Raw genomic sequence first — 23,446 nt, forward strand, 5'->3', positions numbered from 1 at the left:
TGCCCAGTCTCCAAGGTAGAAGACGGACATGGTGGCGATACACTACGGTGACCGCAATAAGAATTTTACTTAGAGCGGATCACCGAGAGAGAGAGAGAGAAGAGCTGTTGACGGCTCGGTAGCTCAGTTGCGACTGATGAATAATAGGACAAGGGGAGGAAGAAACGAGAGAAACTTGACTGAACACTGCTCGTGTTTGGAGACATTCTTCAGCTACACTCTCTGTGACCCTGGACTTTAGTGAGACACACACCGATAAAGTATTTTGAAGAAGACAAAAAAGACTGAATCAATATTCATCATTAGAAGCAGAAGCCATATTTCTTTCTGTCAACATTATATATCTGAAACTACTCCATGCCATCTGTCCCTTGCTTTATAAAAGTTTGGAAAGTCAACTCATTCTACTTCTTAACAACTTTGTATATTTATCCATTAGCTTTGTTGTGCTGTGAGCATTCGGTGGGTTTTTGTGTAATGCTGTAAATATCTACAATATGATAAATCTTGAATATAGTTCTATTTTCTGTTTACTGACTATTATTTTCATATTGCCGCTAATGTTTTGCTTATTATATAGTAAAGTTTATGTGTACATTTTGCATAATCTACATCGTGTACAATCGTTGAACGTAACATTAAACCTTTTAATTGATATACTTCTGCGGGTGATATACCAGAGACATATTACCTCTGAGGTATCAACAGAGTTTTATCCTTAGAGCAAATATCCCGAGAGATATCGTGTATAAATCAGGGACGTGTTAATAACAAGCCCTAGTTATCCCTCCCCAAATTGAGTTAACCTTGTCCCGAAGGATAAAGTAAGGGTAGGATATGTGGGCAAGAAAGCCGTTACAACTCCCGATCTCAATATGCTACAACTAATGTGTTTCCTGTTGATCCATTCCCCTTCGCAGTCGCCATCTTTGACGGTCGCTTGTTTTTCTTGGCTTTTTTTAATGATTCTCTATTATGGATGCTTCAGCTTCTTCCTCATCGACCAAGTTAAATACCCCTTTTTCGTTTCTTGGAGAATATCACGTCTCCATCCAGTGTTTTATTTGATTTGCACGCTTTCATTTTTTCGAGGCCGGCATGTTACAAAATTGCTCGGAAATGCTTAGTCATCTTATCATATCACTGGAAGAATATGTTTTACATTATTCTTTTAAGGTGTGGTATGTTTATGGTATTCCCACATCATTCCTTGGTGTTTCTTGGATATTTTCATCAGCATTGACTTGGGGTATCATATGCTAGCTAGCTGCCATGCCTGGTTAATTTTTAATCATGCACCATCCCCTTCTTCTTTCACCTAACCTTACTAGTTGGATGAGGCTATCTTACCTCCCATGTGGCGATTCGTCACGGCTGGGGGGCTGCGATCTTGAAGGTCCTTCTGGGAGTTGGCTAGTGTTGTCAGTTGCCCTAGGGTGGCTGTTTTCATTTTCCACTTAGCCTATATGTTTAGCAAGGTGGCATAGGTCTTGGGATGCTGTTCCCTGTGTCTACTTAGTTTTACCCATTGGAATGCTTTACCGACTGTTGTGATGCCAACAAGTAGATCCTCTTGTGCTGCCTTAACCATTATTATGCCTGGTTATGAGGACTTGTCCTCTGTGACCTATTACGGCAGACCCACTGGAACACTATTGCTGTTCTAATGTCGCTGTTGTACCTTCCTGTTCTGCTGCCTCACCATTAATGAGTCTCCCATCACCACCCCTTTCTTCCCTTATCCTTGTGCCAGTTAGTATGCCTATTTGTAGGATATTTTTTCTGGCCCTAGATAGGTGAGATTTTCTCCTCCCCTGGTCAAAATCTTTCCGCCGTCTTAGAGACCACCCTTGGGTGTTATCTCTGCCCCTTCCCCTTCCTAGTTAGATCATAACCTGACCGTACTGGGAACTATGTTCCTCTAGTCTAGTTATCTTACCCTAGCTTTTGAGCTTTCCCTCACCCATTGGGTAGGCTAGGCTTGCCTGCACAGTTCTCCCTACGGCCTAACATTATCTCTGTGTAGAGATGGTCCCCATGGGGTCCTCTTTTGCCGCCTTTCCAGAGCCCGCTCTATGTCTGCAGACTCACTTTGTGTGCTATGTCCCTCTTGCTATGAAGTCTTGACTCCCTGGCCTGGTTAACCTATCTAGACAGAGGTGTGGCTTTAGTCTCTGCTTCCTGTATTGTCAGCTTGAGTTCTACTAGCACTGGCTGTGTTGGCTATAGGTCATTCAATCTGCTGCCTCAACTACAGCCCTATCCCACATCTCAGGAAAATTTTCCTCCAGAGTTGGTCAATTGGATCCTGCCTGGTTATCAGTACATCCTTTGAATTTCTCATTTTTAGCGCCCTGGCTGTCTTGTACGGCTCTCACTATCTTACGGGCTACACCCCACTTTTCATAAGTTAGTGATAATGATCAGGTCTTGACAGGTTCATTTATAAGCTGACTTTCATTCCTGTACTTCCCCTGAATGTGGACCCTTCCCTATGGGATTGTTCACTCTCCCCCTGTTGACTTTATAATGTGACTAACGCCTTGTGTTGACATGCCTGAGGTATTGGCAGGTCAGTCTTTTATTGGCTACTAGAAATAGTTGTTGCCTTAATGCAGCTGCTGCCACCTTGGGGGTAACTGTTGCTGGTTTAAACTGTATGATGAGTGAACTTGCCATCTTAGGATGTTCCGATAGACCTACTCTGGAGGTTCGGGTGTCCCTTTGATGGGAACCTTTCCTCCATATTCCTATCACATTGTTATTATATTTGGTTCTTAAATCTCTTTAGATTTCTGAGCTGTTTGGCATAGGTTCTGATTATGATCGGTCTTTAGCCATTTTTTTAGGGTAGTAGGTTTATTTAATTTAGGATGAGGTCTGTGAAACTAATTTTCAGAAAATATATTTTTTAATGATATGTACTCATTGAAATGTCTCTTCTTTACAGGTTGCTGATGACTTGGAGTGTTCAATGGTCACCTGTACCAGGCGGGTTAAGTCGCCCTGTGGCCACAAGACCTACCGGAAACATGCTGATCGTCGTGTTTCCAAGAGATCTTTCCAAGGGATTATTTGCAATCTGGGAACCTACGAAGTGTCAAATTTTCATGGATCTCCTTCATACCGGCATCTATGCCACTGATGTCTCCTTGAACGTTCGAGATCAAAGTCGTATGATGCTCTGACACTGGGTAAGAGGCTTCCAGAAGAGCTTTCAACAAGATAAGTCTTATCTTACTTCTCTGGAACTGAAGGACCTTCTCATTCCAAAGGCTGAGGTCACCTCTGTGTTTGGTAATCAGTTACTAACTGTTCAACTCCCGACGGTATCCAAAGATCATGCGTATGAGGAAGTTCGAGACTCTCTGCAAGTTATGAGTCTGGACGTTGACAACATGTCGTCTACTTCTGTGCCATCAGAGAGGGAGAGGATCCTGCTGACCACGGAAGCCTCAGAAGAATCATTGGATGTACATCATGTGAGTACAGCTCCCATTGCCTCTTTACTTTCCCCCATCACTGCTGCTCAAGCCCCTGCTTCCACCTCCATGCCAGTTCAGACTTTAGACAAACCTTCACTTCCTAGTAACTTGGAACTAATGGCGTTCATGAAAGCTTTTGTGGAGAACCTATCCGCCAAATATGAACGCTGATCAGCATACCTAACAGTGAGGATAGTAGATTTGAAAAAAGGCACCTTTTTCTAAGGCTTCCTCAGCTTCGAGCTTATGGCCTTAACCGAAGGGTTCCTCCATATTGGGGATACTTTGGGTTCCTAGCCAGTTTCAGACTTGGAATTTTTTCTATCAATCGATATTTTTCCTTACTTCTACATAAGGCTTAACTCGGAAGCGTCCATTAGTGATAATACGATCCCTAAGCAAACAATTCTTCTGGACCATAGCAAGACTCAATCCCTATTGGTTAGGGAGTTGAATATTGCTGAATTCACCAATAGCAAACTTCCTGTCTTTGGCAGGAAACCGGCCACCTTTGTGGCACCCAAGGATATTGTCTCCCCTTTTGGCTCTAAAAGCTTAGAGGCCATGATGAAAGCAATAGTGGAGAGCAGGCCATTCCCAGTCCTTATGATACGAATAACTTGAAGGACGTCCAAAATATCTTCACTGTTGGAAAACTAGATAAAGACATCGGAAGGCAAACAGTTTAACGAAAAACTGACTAGGAATGCAGAATCTCTATTAAATGGAGAATTGGAAGCTAAAGAGAGACTTTATGCCTCTTTAGCCTTCCAATCTTATCTAGAGAAGCTTATTGGAAACAATTTCATATATGATCTCTTCCCAGTTTCGGCAAAGACTCACATAATCATGTTTGATAGGGATCTCCATGCTTTCTTCCTAGCCAGGAGAGCATGTAGAGAACACGTCCTAGCCACTGCTACGATCAGACATGATCCTAGAAAACTGATCGACTCCAATATCTGGGGGAATGATCTCTTCCCTGAAAAAATAGTTAAAAAATTCATGGACTAAGCAGCTCAGGAGAATAAGAGCCTTATAGACAAGTAGGTTATGTCCTCTAAACTAAAATTTATCCCCTATGAAGTTCCTCAACCCAAGGAAAAGAAGCCCAGAAGTCCCTTAAAGGGAAGGAAATCCTTTCCTGTCGCAGCAGCCTCGGTTGCCGCTATCCCTCAGACTGTTTACATGGTTCCCCAGCAGTATGTTTCAGTGTCCAGCCCTCAGCCCGGTGTATGAGAGAGCTACCACAGCATTCTACCCTGCCAAAGCTCAGAAGAAGGGCTCTGGTAACAGGGGAAGGTCTAAAAGAGGCAGTCAAACTAGAGGCCGAGGAAGTAGAGGCAAGATGACTAAAGATGCACGTCTTTCACAACAACAATGAGGAGCTTCCGGTAGGGGAACGACTTCACCTGTTCAGAGATCAATGGTAGTTTGATCCCTGTGTTCACAGCAGTCTCAAAAGGGCTAGGCTTCAAGAGGTTCTATCAACTCACAGCCCCCATTTTATAGTATTATGTTCAGGACCTCCGGAAGAGAGTCATCCGTTGCAAAAAATCCAAAAACTTTCAAGGATTGCTATTCTGCATACCCAAGAAAGATTCTAATACTCTTTAAACTATTCTGGACTTGTCGCCACTAAACAAATTCATCCTGAAAGACAAGTTCCACATGCTGATTATCTCGTGAATATGGACCCCACTACACCATCTCCGTAGAACACACAGATGCCTATTGGCCTCTTCCAATAGGTCAGCGCTTCTCCCCCACCGTGGTTTCAAACTGGCAAGATAGGCCTACGCATTGAAAGCTCTGCCTTTCTGACTCAGTATAACTCTAAGGATTTTTACTAATCAAGTCGAGGCTGTTGTCCAATTACTTCAGAACAGAGGCCATCATTTGATTTTGTACCTCGACGACTGGTTAGTCTCGGCTACAACAAAGTCGGAATGTCTTCGAACAGCCCAAAAGGCCATGAACTTCCTACAAACTCTGGTCTTCCGAATCAACCTCAAGAAGTCCAAGTTATCTTTAGCTTGGAAATTCCAGTGGCTAGGAATTCCCTGGAATTTACAGTCACATCCGCTCTCTCTACGACAAGGCAAGAGAAAGGAAATCGGAAACTACGTCAGGTGACTACTTTGTTCAGAAGTACTCACCAGACGGCAACAGGAAAGGGTCTTAGGGTTGCTACAGTTCACTACTGTGACCGACCCAACCCTGAAAGCAAGACTCAAAGATGCCAACAGAGTCTGAAGAAGAAAGGCATCCAATCTTCAGAGAGATCTTCGCCACAAAACTCCAGTCTTACTGCGGAAGCAGCTCAAGCCGTGGTCCACTGCCAAGAGGGTATCAAACTACATCCCTCTACAGTACCCTCCTCCTTCTGTGACTATTCACATGGACGCCTCGGAACAATGATTTTTTTTGGGGGGGACACTCGTCTTCGAGATATTGCAGTGTCAATGTTTGATTGCATGTAAGAAGTTTCACATCAATGTTTTGGAAGCTCTGGCATTGTTTGCGACTCTGAAGAGACTATACCCAAAGATGAAATCACACATCAAATTGGTCATTGACTACAATACAATAGTACACTGTGTCAACTGACAGGGCTCCAGATCTCCTCAGATCAGCCATTTAATCCTAGCCATTCTCTCTGTAGCGCAAAGGAGGAAATCTGATCTTTCATCAGTTCACATCGAAGGGGTTTGCAATGTGACGGTGGACGCCCTGTCGAGATCCAAGCCTAAGGAAACAGAATGGTCTCTGGACACAAAATTATTCTGTTTTATTCTAGAGCAAGTCCCAGAACTGCAAATCAATCTCATTGCAACGAGATTTAACGAGAAGCTTCCTCGGTATGTAGCACCAGACTTAGATCCAGAAGCGACAAGAATGGATGCGATGTCTTACATTGATACCTCTAAGGTAAACTTTCTCTGGTATATCACTCGCAGAAATATCCTGAGTAGAAGCTACCAATGAGGAACTTCCATCAGGACGACATGGCTATCTCACACAAAAAGTAGATTTTTCCTGTGTCAAAATCTGTTTTTTATAATTGTCACCCCCTTAAGTCTGCTCATTATTCACTCTTTAAACTATTTAAGTTGTATTTTTGAAAGAACTCTGAGTTAGTGTATTTCAGATAGTTGACTTGTAAAACTATAAACCTAATGGTGCCACAAGACCTGCTCTTAAATGTTGTTTGCCACCGAGAGATTTAGGAAGTGAAACAATTGACACTCGGTCATTTCCTTCATGAAAGCAAAACTAAGATGTGACTCTTTTCTTTCTGGTGCTTTACAATCTGAAGACAAAAGCCAAATATGTATATTCATGCGCATGCGGTTTGGTGACCCTGATCTTGTCAAGGTTATCGAGAAAAGAGGGAGATGTGTATTCATCGAGACTTTTATTGGGATCCAACCATAAAAACAAAAGTTGAATGTAATATTCGTCTTAACGAGTAAATGGATGCATAGGGTAGTTTCATGCTCTCTCTCTCTCTCTCTCTCTCTCTCTCTCTCTCTCTCTCTCTCTCTCTCTCTCTCTCTCTCTCATGTATAAGCACCCCAAACTATGAAAAGTGTAACTTACAGTTCTTACTCTCCTTAGACGAGATCTGCCAGCTACCCTCTGTTATTGGAATCTTCTTAATATTTTGTCCAGGGTCTTTATTTTTATCTTAGTTTATTTGCTGTAGAGTGAATTTTATTATTCATTGGATTTATACAAAACTATGAATGATTACCCATAGCAAATTTTGCATAAAATCCTCACTTTATTCTTTCCCATATGTTTAATAGTTTAAAAAATGATAGTAAAAAGACATAACGACCTAAGCAGGGCTTCAGTTTGGGGTTGTGATTAGGAGTTTATTTTCATTGTGGGTAGGGGAAAGTTTATGTGATAAAAATCTCTACAATGAAAGCAGACGTCTTTTGTTTATCTATGGTAGTGAAAGATAAATGTCAATGTAAAATTCCTCATAAAATGGGATTTCAGCACCTTTATGGGGCAATAAACCATGAGGTTGGTTAGCCCTAATCTGTTCTGTTACTTGGTTGTTAAGGAAACTTTAACGACATATGGGATATGGTATATCGTCTCTTGGGTTTCATAACAGCATGGCATTTTTAATGTCAATGCAGACATCTGCTTCACTTGTTATCATTTCTCAAAGACCAGACAATATAAAATGTGTTGACTACATCGTACTGAGGAAGCAACTTGCAATGGCCATCACATCCATCCATCCTGATCAAGTTTTCTCTCAACTCATTTCTCTTCAGTTTGCCGACTCATTCTTCCTCTCTATAAGAAAACAAAAAGCTTTTAGAATTAAGCTTAAACAGATATGTACCACCAAACGTACACAATTATATCTGTACATTCTTTGCACTTCAGAGAGATGTATTGTTTTGCATGTATAAGATATGAATGAGTCCTTTCATGGATTTTTGTTTCCCCCAATTTCCACCGACAACAAATCAACCATGGAACTAAAAGGACGATGTTTTAAGAAACTCCGAAGAATAGAAACAGTTAAGGAATATAAATAATCAGGAAAATGGTACTAGGATAAAGGAAACTAAAGTCTCATCATAAGCAAAAGGGAAGCAATAATAGAATAGGCTACATGGTACAGGAAGTTAGGAAGTATGGAGACAGTGACAGAGTAGGAGATTTGGCATTGTTAGTGAGAATAAAGATCTATGAGACAGTAGTAGTACCTATCGGGAATTTCGATCTGATCATTCAAAATCCCCGCCATTTAACTCCATGAACGTTGCGTTAAATTGGGATAAGATTGGGCGTTGCTGCGAATGAATGTTGTCCAATACGTGACGGTATTGTGGCGTAAAATTCAACCACCTGGTGGGAAAGGAGTGGGTGTCAGAGAGACAAAGTATTTACTATATATGAATTACAAAAATGATATCATACTGTTTCACCACGATAAAAATATCGATGTATATGTTTAGAGCCAAGGACTCTCTAGTTTGTTGGATTACGGCAAATTATGGCCTTCAGCCGAAGCATTAAGTTTACCCTTTGATCTGAAGTAAGACTTTGATAGTTTCTCCGTCTTGTGGTCAATAAAAAAGCTTTATCAAACCCCTTATCAAATAAATAACGTAAGAGTTGTCTCGCATCTCCCAAGGACACTTTAGTTAGCGCGGGAGATCGTAGTTTTCCTCGGAGCTGTCCAGTATGACGCTCGTTCATTCCTGCCTAGACCCCAACCCAGTAAGTTTTACTATTGTTAAGTCTATCTGTCTCCAGCTCCTTGCTACCGTGATACCAGGTCGGTACCTTTTGTGAGTTTTACTGTATATGTAACTTTATATCGATCTGTAAAATTGTCATCCCTGGGACTGGGGATTGGTTTTATGCATCAGAATACGCTTGTGAACCTTGGCAGATGATTTACCAAGGAATAATTGTTGTAATTGTGAAAATTTAGTCTTTTTTAGTCCAACGTGGACTTTGTGTTTCATGAGCACATGTTGCAGACCCCCTAAGGGTGACAGTTCTATTTTTTAATTAGCTTAAAGTTTTATTGTGTGTTATTTCTCTATCAAATGGTTATTTTTGTAATGAATTTGAAAATTGTGATCATATTTTATTGAATCCTGAATAGTTTTGGAAAGCAAACCTCTTCAAGGTCTTGTCATCGGCCCATTCCATCGGGCCTAGAATCATTAATTACAATAAGTCGGAGAAAATTCACGACAGTACCTACAATGTAGGCAAATATTTAGACATGGGGTGTAATAGAAAAAAAAAAGAATTGAAAGAACTAGAGAGTAAACAGCACAAAATTATGGAAGAATTGTTTAAACAGGTTTCTACTACACCATACTGAGGGCTAATAGCAGAAATAGGAATACGGCCAGTTGAAAATAGAATACAGTATGAAAAATGTGATGTTATGAAACAAATGGCTACTTAAGAAAGTAGTGGAAGACCAAATAAGAGAACCATATTGGGAATGTTGGAGAAAAATTATTAAAGAAATATGCAATGAATATTATATTAAAGTTGAAGAAGTAAGAAAGTATAAAAAACAAGAAATTTAAAAAGAAACAAAAAGTAAAGTGGCAAATGAAATTGAAAGAAAAATAGAAGCAAGAAAAGCAGAGATGACCAAACTGAGATTTGTGAATAGTAATGGCCGAAGAGACTGCATAGGTGAACTTGACACTAATGCGACACTAATATTTATAAAAACAAGGTTAAATTGCGAGAATTAAAAGAAAATTATAGAAACAGGAATGATAAGGATACCCTTTGTGTTTTGTACTTAGAATTGATATCAACCCATCTTCACCATCGTAGCTAATTGGTAGTTTGTTACTTGGCATTCGATTAATGATAAATTTTTGCACATTTAGACGTGTCTTTCATATTCAAATAAGCCATATATATTTTTGATCCATTAATGTCTGGATTCTCTTAAAGACCTCGGGATCAGAGTCCCAGGCGAAATCACACAAAGACAAGAGCTTGTGTCCAGGCGGGAATCGAACCCTGGTCGGACAGCTTGTATAGACAGTGACTAAACCACTTGGCCACAAAGAAAGGTAAAATTCAATGACAATTCTACTGTACTTATACCTGTCGAATTCAGGTGTTTTGTACTTAGAATGGAAATCAACCCATCATCACCATCGTAGCTAATTGGTAGTTTGTTACTTTGTGTGATTTTGCCTGGGGCTCTGATCCCCAGGTCGTTAGGAGAATCCAGACATTAATGTATCAAAAATATATATGGCTTATTTGAATATGAAAAACACGCCTAAATGTGCAAAAATTTATCATTATCAAATGCCAAGTAACAAACTACCAATTAGCTACGATGGTGAAGATGGGTTGATTCCTTCAGGAAGACTCCACCTTAACACTGCTGGATCCTGCTTTTATCAGGAAGAAGGCAGTCGTTACCAGGTATCCTGTGTCGATGCCCATTTCCATAGTAACTTCGTGCAGCAACATTGACTGTGCTGTTCGCTGCACAAGCAAGGATGACGTTCCTATTCGACGTCTCATCGCCACCTTTATAGGTCCAGTTCCTTCCAAACTGGACTTAGGAGTCTGGGGTACTTTCCCCATCGAGGATTATACACCTGAGCCCCTTCCATGTTACAGATGTAAACGCTTTGGACATAATAAAGAAAAATGCAAAGGCCCCATTATCTGCGGTATCTGCAGCCAGCGACATAGCACAGAAGTGTGCATAAAGGCCCACAAAGAAGGACGACAAACCACATCCAAGTTCCCCAATTTTTCTAAGCCACACCATGCTTGGAATAAGTGCTGCCCAGAGCGTCTCAAGAGGATAGTAGCTATGAAGAATACATCCTCTTCAAACCAAAACAAACCAGCTCCACCCCACCAACCGAAAGAACAGAGAACTACTCGCCAGAGAAGACCACTTCAGCCAACTCCTGCTCCTACATCTACACCTACAACTGCTCCTAAAAAGGACCAGCAACGACCTGCAATGGTTCCCAAAAAGGACCAGCACTGACCTGCAACTGCTCCCCAAAGGGACCAGCAACAACCCTCATCCTCATCCCCTACTCAAACCTTGACTCAAGCAATTGAGTCTCTCACCTTGCAAGACCTCATACCTATCGCCTTCCAGATCCTTACCAAAGTCCTCTCCCTCTCATCGACCTCCACCTTCCAGCAACTCCTGCAACAGTTCCAGTTTCCAGCCCCGGAGCAGAGATAATCCTTCTCTGCTTGCAGCAGATATATCCTCTCCTTCCTTCCCAATTCCCTATTCCTAAAAGGAGAATAGTTATTACAAGGCTGTCTTCCTTATAAGGAAACAGCTCTTGTTTTTCCTATCTCCTAAAAACATCCCTCCTTCCCTATCATTCCTCTTCCTACCCTATCCTTGGGGGGCCTTTCTCGTACTTACTGACCGAGCGTTGTACAGAAATGGCCCCCCTCCCCTTTTCCATCACAAGAGCAGGAATAAGCTTCTTTGCTTAAACCTACTCCTATTCTCTCCTACTAAAAATCCTTCTCTCCTCTCCCAGTCTCTTTTACTTACTGGGACTTGCTACTATCAATACTTTTTTCTCCGACTAAAACTTTCTTTCGTGGATCTAAAAAGGAGTCCCCTTTTTCGGGTTACTTTCTACCCCTTTTCACGTCTTGTCAATCCATTCCCATTCCCATCCCTCATTCATCATCCTCACCCCTCATCCTTCACCCTTTTCCTATTTCTTACCTAGCATTCTTTTTCATAATAAAATTTTTTACTACTCTGGAGTATCTCCCTTTACAGATCCAATCGTGTATGGGCTGTCCTATCGACAAGAGCCCGTGACATGCTATAGGCATGGCAATCTACTCATCATCATCAACATCAGATATCCCAACTAGAGAACAAACCTTACTTGTTAAAATGTCGCGGAAATCAGTGTATACTAGCTTGAAGTAGTTATCACACCAGTGAAAAGCTTCACTTATCGTTTGCTCAAAGTCTGTTTCAAAGGCCAAGTCCATAGCTCTTTAGCCATGGCAATCAGTATTAGAAACACAATTAAACACTCCCTAAAGTAAGAAGTAAAACTACCAACAAAAACAAAAGAGATCTTTCCATCATTTTGTTGTATTTTAGCAATAATGCTAAAAAGTCAATCGAAGATAAAAAAAATCTGTCTGGATTCCAATAGATCAAACACCAATAGAAGTTGTTATGCCTAGCAAAAACTTTAAATACCTGAATCTCATGACATCCTTATATATAGCAGGACTTATGAGAAGCAGGGTACTCAGTCCTAACTTATACCACTATTTCCCTTTCCCTAGGGATGACACCCTGTTTCAAAGTTATTAGTTTATTAAAACCTGTAATTAGGAGTACAGATGAGAGCCTTATTTCAGAAATCAAAACTTCTGACCATAAAAGTATATCATACTGTCTTGAGGTAACCTCTATGTGCTGAATATTGGCAGGCAGTCCAAAAATATTACAATAGAGTCAACAACACTGGCAAAACCCAGGACCAGTACGGTCTCGGGTTTTGCTTAATGTCTTCAGTCAGGATAAGAATTAAAAGCAATAAAGATTCGTCATGCTAAAAACAGATTTAACAATAATAACAACAATATATATATATATATATATATATATATATATATATATATATATATATATATATATATATATATATATATATATATATAAAGTGACTAATACAATACATAGACTAAAGGTAAACTGTCGGATAAAATTGGTCGAAAGGGCGGAGACGACACACCATGCAAGGGAGGACAGTATGGATGGTTTTGAAAATGAATACTTGTAAGAAAGATGAAGAAACACATAAGGGAAACCCAACCTTTTGATAAACCACAAGGCATCCATGACCCTTCTATTATACAAGCCCAACACACCATTTCAAAAGCCAAGAGGAAGAGTAAAGGTAGAATAGTGTGACCGAGTGTACCCTAAAGCAAAAGAACTCAAACCCAAGATCACAGTACATAGGTTATGGCACTATCCAAGACTAGAGAACAATTGTTTGATTTTGGAGTGTTCCTCTCCTAGAAGAGCGTCTTACCATAGCTAAAGAGTCTCTTCTAACCTAACCAAAACAGTAATTAACAGCGTGAGTAAAGAAGAATTGCTCATTTCTCTCATTGTTGCTAGGTGTATGATGAGAGAGGAGAATGTTTAAAGAACAGGCCAAACTATATGGAGTATGAGTAGGCAAAGAAAAAAATGAACCATAACCAGAAAGACGGATCCATTGTAGTACTACCGTATCTTGACAGTCAAAGGACCCAATAACTTTTTAATGGTAGTAACACATAATACCACCAAGAACAGGGCCAAGGATCTCTTAATCTTTAAAGCCTACCTCCACCACCTTTCTTTTATGGTTAGTGGCTACCTTAACAGACGTCACCAGGGACACTTGGGACTAAGTTAAACTCACAGGGAAGTACCAGGAGAGAGATAGCCTTAGCTACCAGCTCCCTCAAAAACACCATGGAAGGCCTACCTGAAAGACTGAAGGAAGACCAAGCCTTTCTTACATCAAACTCATCAATCTGCACAGTTACAACATAAGTCTCCAGCCTCCAAAGGGGAGTGACAAATGTTAGTGGTTCCCCACGCATCAGTAATCTGAAAACTTAGCCGATGTACATCTGAGTTCTCCTGACACCTGTAGCATACTCCTCGAGGATTAATCCTCAGGTGCATGCTATTGTGGAATCAAATTCTATTTTGTTAAAAAGAACATTGTAAAATTCCTCCTTTTCTGTTGCAATGATACAGTGCTTAATACAGTTGCATGATATAGTGAAGAAATGTTCAGCCAAAGCATTACTAACCCCCATTGCTCCAGTCATATATTGACCATTTACCTCCAACCCACGTTGGAGGTAAATTATTCTACTATCTTTTTTACTTTCCCCCATACAGATGATGGTGGTGTTCTAATATTGACAGAGGAAACAAATGATATCAAAACTATCGGATGATTTTGACTGTAGTTATTTTGTATCTGCGAATTCGGTCATTTCTTAACTTTATTTTCGGTTATTTCTTAACATATACAGATATGTATTTATTTTTTGTTCTATTGTTCTTTGTTTTGAAACTGCATTGAGACACTCAATTCGTAAATGAAAAAATTTATCAAATTATATTTCTCTGTTTTATCAACTAGATGCAAATATTTCCTTTGTATAATGCAATTGTGTAACATACATAGGGCTCAAATTAGTTATAAGAAAATTTTAATTGAAGTAATTATTTTAGTATATGTGTATGTACACTAACTATATCACTTGTTTTTTAATGGTTTTCATTACGTTTTCATGTCTAGAATTGTTTGTTCAAAACTAAATGTACTTATGGTTTACTTATGAAGAGAAAACATCGCAATCTTATTTTATCACATCTTTATTACATTTGTGAATACATACAAACATACACACACATACATACATACATACATACATACATACATACATACATACATACATACATACAGGTAGAAATAAGACCTTAATATAGTGTCTGCAGAGTGAGTATAGTTAAAAAAAATAACAACATTAAAATGGGAAAGCCACTTAACTGTGCGACGTCTTGTGAGTCCATCTTCCACATAGATCACATAAGATGGCCTGCTGTTTGGGGCATACAATTTGGTTTCACAAAACACAAACATCCATGATTTTTATTGTAACACAATATAACAATTCTGACACATTTGAAATAAGAAAACCTCGCAACAGTTACTTTTAGTTTTTGTGATTAAAACTGGGATTGTAGGAATAAGGATTACTCAAGCTAATTGTTGTTTTGAATGCTGGCTGATTTAGACCATGGCCTATTCGGACCGTGGCTGATTCGGGTCAGATTCAGACCTTACTCTTGGCTGATTCAGACCATGTATTTAGGCTGATTCGGATAATTAGTAAGGCTCATTTGGACCATTTGCTAGGCTGTTTTGAATGATTCGGACAAGAACACAAAGTTACCTTTGACATAAAGAGGCTTATAGCCAAGGCTTCCACTTTGGGAATTATTACCCTAAACTAGGGTAATTGGGACCTCTTTAGGGTGGAGTTTGGGGTGATGCTATTATTAGGGTAAACTTAGGGTAATCAAGCCAAATTAGACTTCTTTCAATATGGATATACATTAAGTTTATTTCCTCACGCTGGGCGATTAACAAAATCTTAATGATTAACAAAAACAAAGGATTTTCGCATTATTCTTTATTTTAAGGGCGGGTCCCATACAGCAGGGGAACCCTAATTTAGGACCTTCACAGTCATTTCATCATGTGAATTCCAAGGCATTCAGCATTTCACACCACATATTGCTTGTTTATTGTCAAATCCACACTATCAAAGTAGGCTACTTAGAAAATAAGAAAGACTTAAGTTTCCTCTAGAAAGTTTTAATAATATCTTCAGTCTTTCAGGTGTGAAGTGGGAGCTTATTGTATAGTCTCAGGGGCGCACATTTAAGGGTCTTGAACCTACAGTAGACACATATCTGTGTTCCAATAATTTGAAACAATCTGTAACTAGTTTTGTTTCAACACGATTTGTTGGCTACACAATATGTAGCAATTCTCTTAGATACTTATGACATCCTGTTTTGATAACTTGATGGATAGTATTGTACATAATTTGAACTCAATCCTGACTGTATTACGCAGCCATTGTAAATCAATTTGTATAGGTGTGATCCTTTCTAGAGGTAGGACACCTTTTATCAGTCTGGCTTCTCTGTTTATTATGTTTTGTAACATGATTAGACAAGTATTTGAGAAAAAAAATTGGTATAGAATTGTTTGGAATATTTAGAAAGAGGCTCTTTTCCGTATTAATAGATGAAAAAACAGACCGTATTACTACAAAACCACTATGTATATTGGTACAATATTTTGATAAATGTAAGCTAGAAAATGGATTTTGAGCGACGCGAAAAATCTATTTTTTGGTGAGGTAGCCATGTCGTCCTGATGGAAGTTCATTCTTAGTAGCTTCCTAGGTTATATTTGACTACAGTGATATATCCCAGGGAATTTACTAAAGGTATCCAGAATTCTAACGCCTGGAGCGAATATCCCTTATAAATTTTAAAAGGGATATCGCATAATATCAGAGGACGTATTCTTTACACATTACATAGCTATCTACATCCCTAATAGCATTTACGCTTCGAGAGGGGAAAGTTGCAAGAATTATAGGAGAGCCGTTATTAAGGCAACGCTCCTACTGTACTGTAATTGGGCGCCAGCCCGCCTCTGCTTGGCGCCATCTAGTCGTTCTTTCGCTTGTAGCTTTGCTGACCGGGGTTTATCTCGTGTTATCTCTCACTATTTTGGCTTATTTTGTTGCGATGATGTCTTCCCCAGCCTCATCTGCTTCTGGAAAGTCACGTACTATCTTTGAATTGTATAAATGTAAGCTCTTGCTAGTTTTTTCTTCGATTAAGATTGTAATTAACGTAACAAGAGCTGTTGCCAGCTGGATGGCGTCATGGACGCAGTCGTTCCTTGGATATACATTTAGTTAGCCAGAAGGACTTTCCCGGCATTATCATTTGGATTTAGTTGAACCTCAGGATGATTCTGCTACCGATCTGTTTAAGGCAATGAAAGAAAGTTTCACATCAAAAGGGTTCTCACTGGGGAACACGGTTGGGTTAATGAAGGAGTAAAGCATAAGTTACTTTGGGTTGTGTTGGGTTATTTTTCCTCATCCACGGTGGCCAAAGTTTCTTAACGAACATTGATAACTTTTGCTTTAATTTTACATTAAATGTATGTTCATTAACAGGTGCTTATATAAGGTCCGAATCAACCAGCTTTGAAGGTCCAAATCAGTCTTAATACAGGTCCGAATGAGCCAGAAAAAGATCCGAATCAGCCTGGTCCGAATCAGCCACGGTCCGAATAAGCTGCACCTTGATTGTTTCTATGCTAACCAATGTTTATCATCATACCTTAACCATAGTAAAATCTTAAAATAAGTATTTGCTATTTGAATGTTGATAATTGCTTTTCAAGGTCCTCAATTACTGTACTATTATTTGGCCCTCTATTAATAATAGCTTGCTCTGCTGTTTGTTATAACATGCAAAAAAAAAAGTTAAAGTTGGAGGGTTGATGTCACATTGTGACTGCAGAGAATGTTGTTCTACTACACGTCGTAACTCAAGTGACTGACGTTCAACGTCACATAGTAACAGCTGTGACTGCTGTTCGATGCCATATTGTGACTTTGGTGACTGACGCTCGACGTCACGTCATGTCTGCAGTGTCTGCCGCTCAACGTCACGTCGTGTCTGCGGTGTCTGCAGCTCAACGTCACGTTGTGACTGCGGTGGTTGATGTTCAAAATCTCGGCGGGACTGCAGTGACTGCTGATCAAAGTTACGACTCGCCTTAACTGACTGTCGATCAAAGTTACGTCGAGATTTATGCTCAGCAGCTTGTTTAACAGTAAAGCTGACACTAGGGGTAACGTCAGCGTGATGTAACAAATCTCGTTTAGAAGGTTGAAGACCTGAATCACGTTTTCCAGAACCGTGACGTACAGTAAGCAAAGGATCCTTTCGCACAGGAACAGGATCGTAAGCTTTCATTAAAGAAGAAAGCTTTAACTGCATATCTTGCAAAACACTTAACTTCGAATCAACCGCACTCGGAATAGATCGTGACGTCGGTAACGTCTGTACATGAACGTCATCGCTATGAACAGGACACTCATAATAAACGTCACGTCTTGAACGACCAGAAAGCAAAACGGGATCGTGACTTTCAGAATAGGCCTCCGGGGCCACAAAACTAGACAATAAAAGAGATCGCTTAATAGGAGAGTTATCCTCCGATGAGGGAGTACGGTCTGGGCTGTCCCAATGACTACAGCCAGGACGTTGATCTTGTTCTGAAGGAACTAATTTACGTTTCAACGGTCTCGAAACCTTACACCAAGATTTAAGAAACGAGTCACCGGAAGACGAGGAGAACTTAGTCTCTCCTGACTTATGGTAAGGACGTGTTTGAGGAGCTACGTCTGATACCTTTGAGGGAACGTCTGTTCGTTGATTAAAGCCTCTCGCTCCCTTTGGTCTTGTGACATTCCTTCTCCCAGGGGTTGGGGAGCTTGAAAGAGGTCTCGGACTGGGTAGGCGACAAGCATGAACAGACGAACCCTCCGTAACAGTGAACTTGTTTTTCGCACTTTCTTCACTGACACTCGCATTTTTTAATAATTTCACATTAGACATGAATAAAGCTGATTTCTCTCTGAAGCAAGCAATTCTCCCTTAAATCAAAATGTTAGAATTACGAAATATGTCGTATAATGTGGGCTCATTAGTACATAATGTATCGCACATGCAAAAATTAATAAACATATACATATATAATACAATGGAAATATATAAAGTTAAAAATGATCAGTGACTTAGGAGGAGACTAAAAAACTAGATCGCTAAGGACTACGTTTTCTATCTCTCACTGTGCACTGCCTTGGGATGAGAACAAAAACTAGAACGTGAATGACTACATTTTATCCTCTCTCTCTCTCTTTCTCTCTGTACAGAGACTTGGAACGAGAGTAAATAACTAAATGGAGAGAAACGACGATACTCACTCTCAAACTCCTTGCATAGAGACTTGGGACGAGAACAAAGATTAGGATCGTTCTCTCTCTCTTCAATGACACACGGTTCTTGTCACGAGAGTATTGGCTCATTTACTCTTCGTCAATAAAAGGTTATTTGACTAAAGAAAAATACTAAAAGGACTAAGAAAGGCAAAATAACATGTTCCTTTTAAAAAGTATTTAAAAAAAAAACTTCAGTTTGTAAGAAGAATAAACTAAACGTCAAAATCAATTAACTCTTCTGCAAAGTGACACTGTGATTCTCTTTATATCGTAACGATATAGAGCAAACTACATGGTATAAACAAACTTAATGCTAGTTCATCTTTGAAAACAGAACGAAGACTATTCAAAGAATGAATTTTAATAGACAAAAAAACACTTAAAATATTAATCCCATCAATCTATAAAAATATAAAATATAAAAGTTGAATGGGCTCAACGTTGCCTAACTTCGTTTTCCAAGTCAGTACCACCTACAAAGGATAGGCATAGGTTGCTTATAAAAAATATAAAATTACTAAAAACTAAAAGCCTTTAACACACTTCCATACACTAGAGGAAGGGTCGGCCATCTTCTCTCAATCTATGGAAAATCCAGAGAGATATTTAAAAAAAAGGTAAAAATATTTCTCTCCTTTCAAAAAGAGTTTCTATTGAAGATCTTATTGTTTGAGAATAATCCAACACGGCAAAAGCCATAAAACCATGAAAAAAGTACTTCACCCATTAGTTGAAAACTTTGAGGTTAAGCGGGAGCGGAACCAATGTTGTCATTTCAACCGACAGAGAAGAACTGAATTCCTGGGGAAATATATACGGTACCTGGCCAGCAGTCGGCGCTAGTGGTCACACCCAGCAACCACCACGGCAATCGTTTGTGAGTTTTTTTTTAATCTGTCGACTGTCGGAGACCTTAGCTACATATATATCCACCGGCTAAGTTAAATATTTAAAACTGGGTATTTGAAAAAGAGTTTTAACTTTTTTGATAACCGACAACAATTTAAAAGTTCAGTTAACATCCTGCAAAGTACTAAGAAAACCTTGTTTAAAAAAAAAAGAATGAATATGATCTAATGGTAACTATTAATAATGTGGAACAAATATTATTCTTCGACTACTTAAACATAAGAATATTCATTCAGAAAAATAACGAATTTATGATTTAAAAAAGGTATGGTCCATGCGAGTTGAAATTGATATCATTTCTCCTTTACTCCTAATTAACAAAGGTGATTAACTAATGGAATTCTGTCTCATGCAATGCAAATCGAATCTCGAGGAAGACCTCGTTTCGTGGGGCGTTGAGAGTTCATCCTAAATGTCTCATGTCTTTTCTTCCTGCCTACCTGAGGGAGGATCTTACCTGGAAGCATAATCCCCATGCCTCGAGGTGTCTTCTGAGACTGACTGATCTCATCCTTGAGACAAATCTCAAGAACTAAAGAAAGCTGGTATTATAGGACACGCCTTAGCAAAAGACTTCAGATTAGACTTTCAGCGTTCGGAGGATACAGACGATGTGGCTGTACTGGAATCTCGATCTCCAGTAGATGAAGGGTTTTGGTCAGGCTTGCTCCTTCGTTGGGAAGTGTCTCTTGGGGTGTCACTCACAGGAGAAGAACAGTCTGATTGGCTATATTTCCACTTAGGAGGAAGAGAAAGAGAATGAGGATCATAAGATCAAGAAGTCTTTGCCTTTGAAGAATAAGGTTCCTTTGGTTTTGCACCACATTATTTGTAAGATGATGAGCGAGAGTGTTTGTTTATTTTGCTTTCAGAGACGAACAAACATGAGCCAGCGCTTGTGAGTGTGCTGAGGAACACGGCCAAAATTCGGATCATTTCCACTCTGAAGAATTTGAGGCCTTTCCTGTTCCCAGAGGGAGAGAGTTTCTCTATTCGTTATAGTTTTCATGGTCAAGTATTCAAAGTAAAATTTTTTATTTTTCATTTTACCATTTTGTTTTACAGTATATTGCAATTTATTTCTTTTCTCATCAGCCATCAATCCTCTCATAACCATGTTTTATTTCTGGTTCTTGCAATGCCCTACACTTATTAGGGTACTAGAGTGAACCATTCGGCAAACAAGTACTTTACTAAAATACCACAGAATTGTAAATAAGAGCTTTACACATGAAGATTGATAATTATTCCTACACACTATACAAACCCCATGGTTTTTTTTTTTTACAATAGAAGCAGAAATCTGCCCCAGCTGGCATTGTTATAAAACTTTTAACAAGTTGTAAACAACCGACTGGTTTTAATCAGTTGTAGCTGGAGAAGCACCTTCCCCACTCACGCACACCTTCTTCCCTTTGATATCAGCCGTGGTCGAAGACAGATGTCTCTGACCACATTCCTAGTTATCTCTGCAATGAAACTTACTTTTTGTTAAATTCTCGGTTGATGAGTTAGTGTCTCGGAAGTGTTGTCCTAGAGTTGAAGTTTTGATTATATCATGACTCCTTTACTCTTTAGGTTGAATAAAGATAAACATCTTTACTGCCTTAGAGTTAGACTTCTTTTGAAGTTTTAATATCAGAGAACCTCTGGAAAGGGATATCATTCGAATATCGTGCCATCTGTGTATGCCAATCTGTTGATGGACACACATGAGCAACAAGCAGTCTAGCGAGACCTGCTGATCTAACGTTCCAGTCATGCTTATTAGAAGCTGTAGCTTTGCAGCTGATCACACGACTTGGTCAGCAATTAAACCTCAAAATTCTCTAGAATGTACCTATTAGTGCCCTATGCGTATTCAAATGGGAGCTAGCCTTTCACTTGAGAGATATGACTGCCTTTTTTTTTTCCTTTAAGCTTGTCGGATGCACTTGCTATGGTGACCTGATTTTTCTACCCTGGTAGTTTATGTATCCAGGCAGCTCAGAAGTATTCTCACGTTCCTACGCAGAGTGTCCTAGCTCTTTGAAACTCCTATGAGATTCTGACAGCTGTCGCATTGACTGACGGCGCCAAAAGGTGAAAGCTAGCCTTTCACCTGAGAGTTTCGCTTAATGTAAGCGATTTCTAGCAAGCCTGAGTCGTGGTGCCAAAGGTGAATGTTTTTCTTTCACCTGAGAGTTTGCTTGAAGCAAGAGATTTCTCTTCCCCTCGTGAGTCTAGCTCGTGAAGCAATTCTAGCTCTTAGTAAGTCTAGATCTTGGCAACAAGAGTGAAAGCTATCCTTCCCACCAAGGAGGTTTGTTTAAAACAAGCTTTCTCTCTACACCTCAAGACCTGGCTAGCCTGTGATTTGGCGTCACGACCGGATTCGGGCTCACAGATAGCCTGGATATTGACATTAAAGGAGAAAACCTTTGTGGGAGTATTTCTTGGAACAAACGTTCTTTCAGCGCCTCTCGACTTTGCCTCACAGTAATCTTGCATTGCAGCGCCAAAGGTGCAAATATATCCTCTTACCGGAGAGTTTGGCTTGAAACAAAGAATCTCTTATCCGCATGCAATCCAGTCTCACAACACAACTCAGGATCACAGCTCAAATCAGGCTCATGGTGAGACTAGATAACACAGTAAGCTCCTTGAGCCACTAACTGTCTGACTAGGCCTCTAATGTGCATAAAGTAATTAGAGATCTAGAATAAGTGGTTATATCGCTTGTACAAGGACATCACTTCAGGCTTAGAATTTAAGGATGTTTTCTTAACAAGAAATCTGTGTTCCTGCGATAGGTAATTGTATGATATCCGGCGTTCACATTTTAAGAAAGTGTTTATGGAAACAATTTCCTTTGATAGCCTGAATGTCTCTCACAAGGCAGGATACAAAGCTTTTGGAGGATTTGACATTTTTCTGGTAATTTTTTCTATCTTGTAAGATTGCAATAATCACAGGTTATCTTGTAAAGGTTCCAAATTGGATGACTTGACTTAGAGATTCAAAAGTCAGTTGTTTGAAGAAATACAAATTGATTTAGATATGTAATTTATCTCTTTTGTGAATGCACGATCAACTCTACCCTAATAAAAGGCAAGAATTCTGACTTCCTTGTGTGAGACACTAATCTTCCCAGAGTAAATAAAAACAAACCGTTCTAGTACAGCGGTAAAGCTGTTGCCTAGCATTATGCATGGCAGCAGATTGATCCTGAATGCCTTTGAATTTTTTCCCTTGCATTTAGTTTCTTGAAATGCTTTATGTTTGAGGCTTTGTACAAGCTTGTGTTCATGCAATAATATTTTCTGTTACTCATCTGATGACGATCAAACAAAAAACTTGGGACCGTTTTCATTTGTGCAAGAAGTGTGGGAGGTGTCTGAAAGGTACTAACGCAGAGGTGAGGTGAATGCAAATGACCTTTATTCAACAAGATAACGAGCCTTTATACAAACAGTTGAGGGCAACAATGTGAAAACACTCAAACAATGTGAACCATGTTTTATCTATCAGCAGTGCGGAAGAGAGCAAGAGATAAAAAAAGCAATATCATTATTTTGTATCAGCGTGTATGAAACCCGTACGGTACATGGCTTCCCTCCTAAAAAAAGACATGCATGTGAAATAGGGCACATGGATCCAGAGAGGCGAACTGTAGGTGAGTCATCTTGAAGGAGATATGCAAGTTTTAGATAATCAAGATACCCTGTCTTCTTTGCCACAAATCCTAATCAAGAAAGCCTTGGGAGTGCAACGGATCATGAGGAAAGGACCTGTGGAAGGGCATGTCAATGGTGGTTTGCTTACATCGGTGCACAAGACAACGTGCATTGTTGTGTGTAAATCTTTTGGTATGTGTTGCTTTGCTGGGCCTTGTA

At 39.6% G+C, this 23,446-nt stretch overlaps 1 protein-coding gene across 1 annotated transcript in view; it reads right to left on the reverse strand.

The window, feature by feature from the left end:
- Nucleotides 1–394: 394 nt before the first annotated feature.
- LOC137618935 (uncharacterized) overlaps nt 395–23,446 on the reverse strand; it is a 24,433-nt gene continuing 1,381 nt past the window's right edge. The window contains exon 4 of the mRNA XM_068349139.1: nt 395–480. Coding sequence (XP_068205240.1) covers nt 395–480 — 86 coding nt within the window. The remainder of the gene's footprint in view (nt 481–23,446) is intronic.

The sequence above is a fragment of the Palaemon carinicauda genome, chromosome 25, assembly GCF_036898095.1.
Source record: "Palaemon carinicauda isolate YSFRI2023 chromosome 25, ASM3689809v2, whole genome shotgun sequence".
NCBI classification, from domain to species: Eukaryota; Metazoa; Arthropoda; class Malacostraca; order Decapoda; family Palaemonidae; genus Palaemon; species Palaemon carinicauda.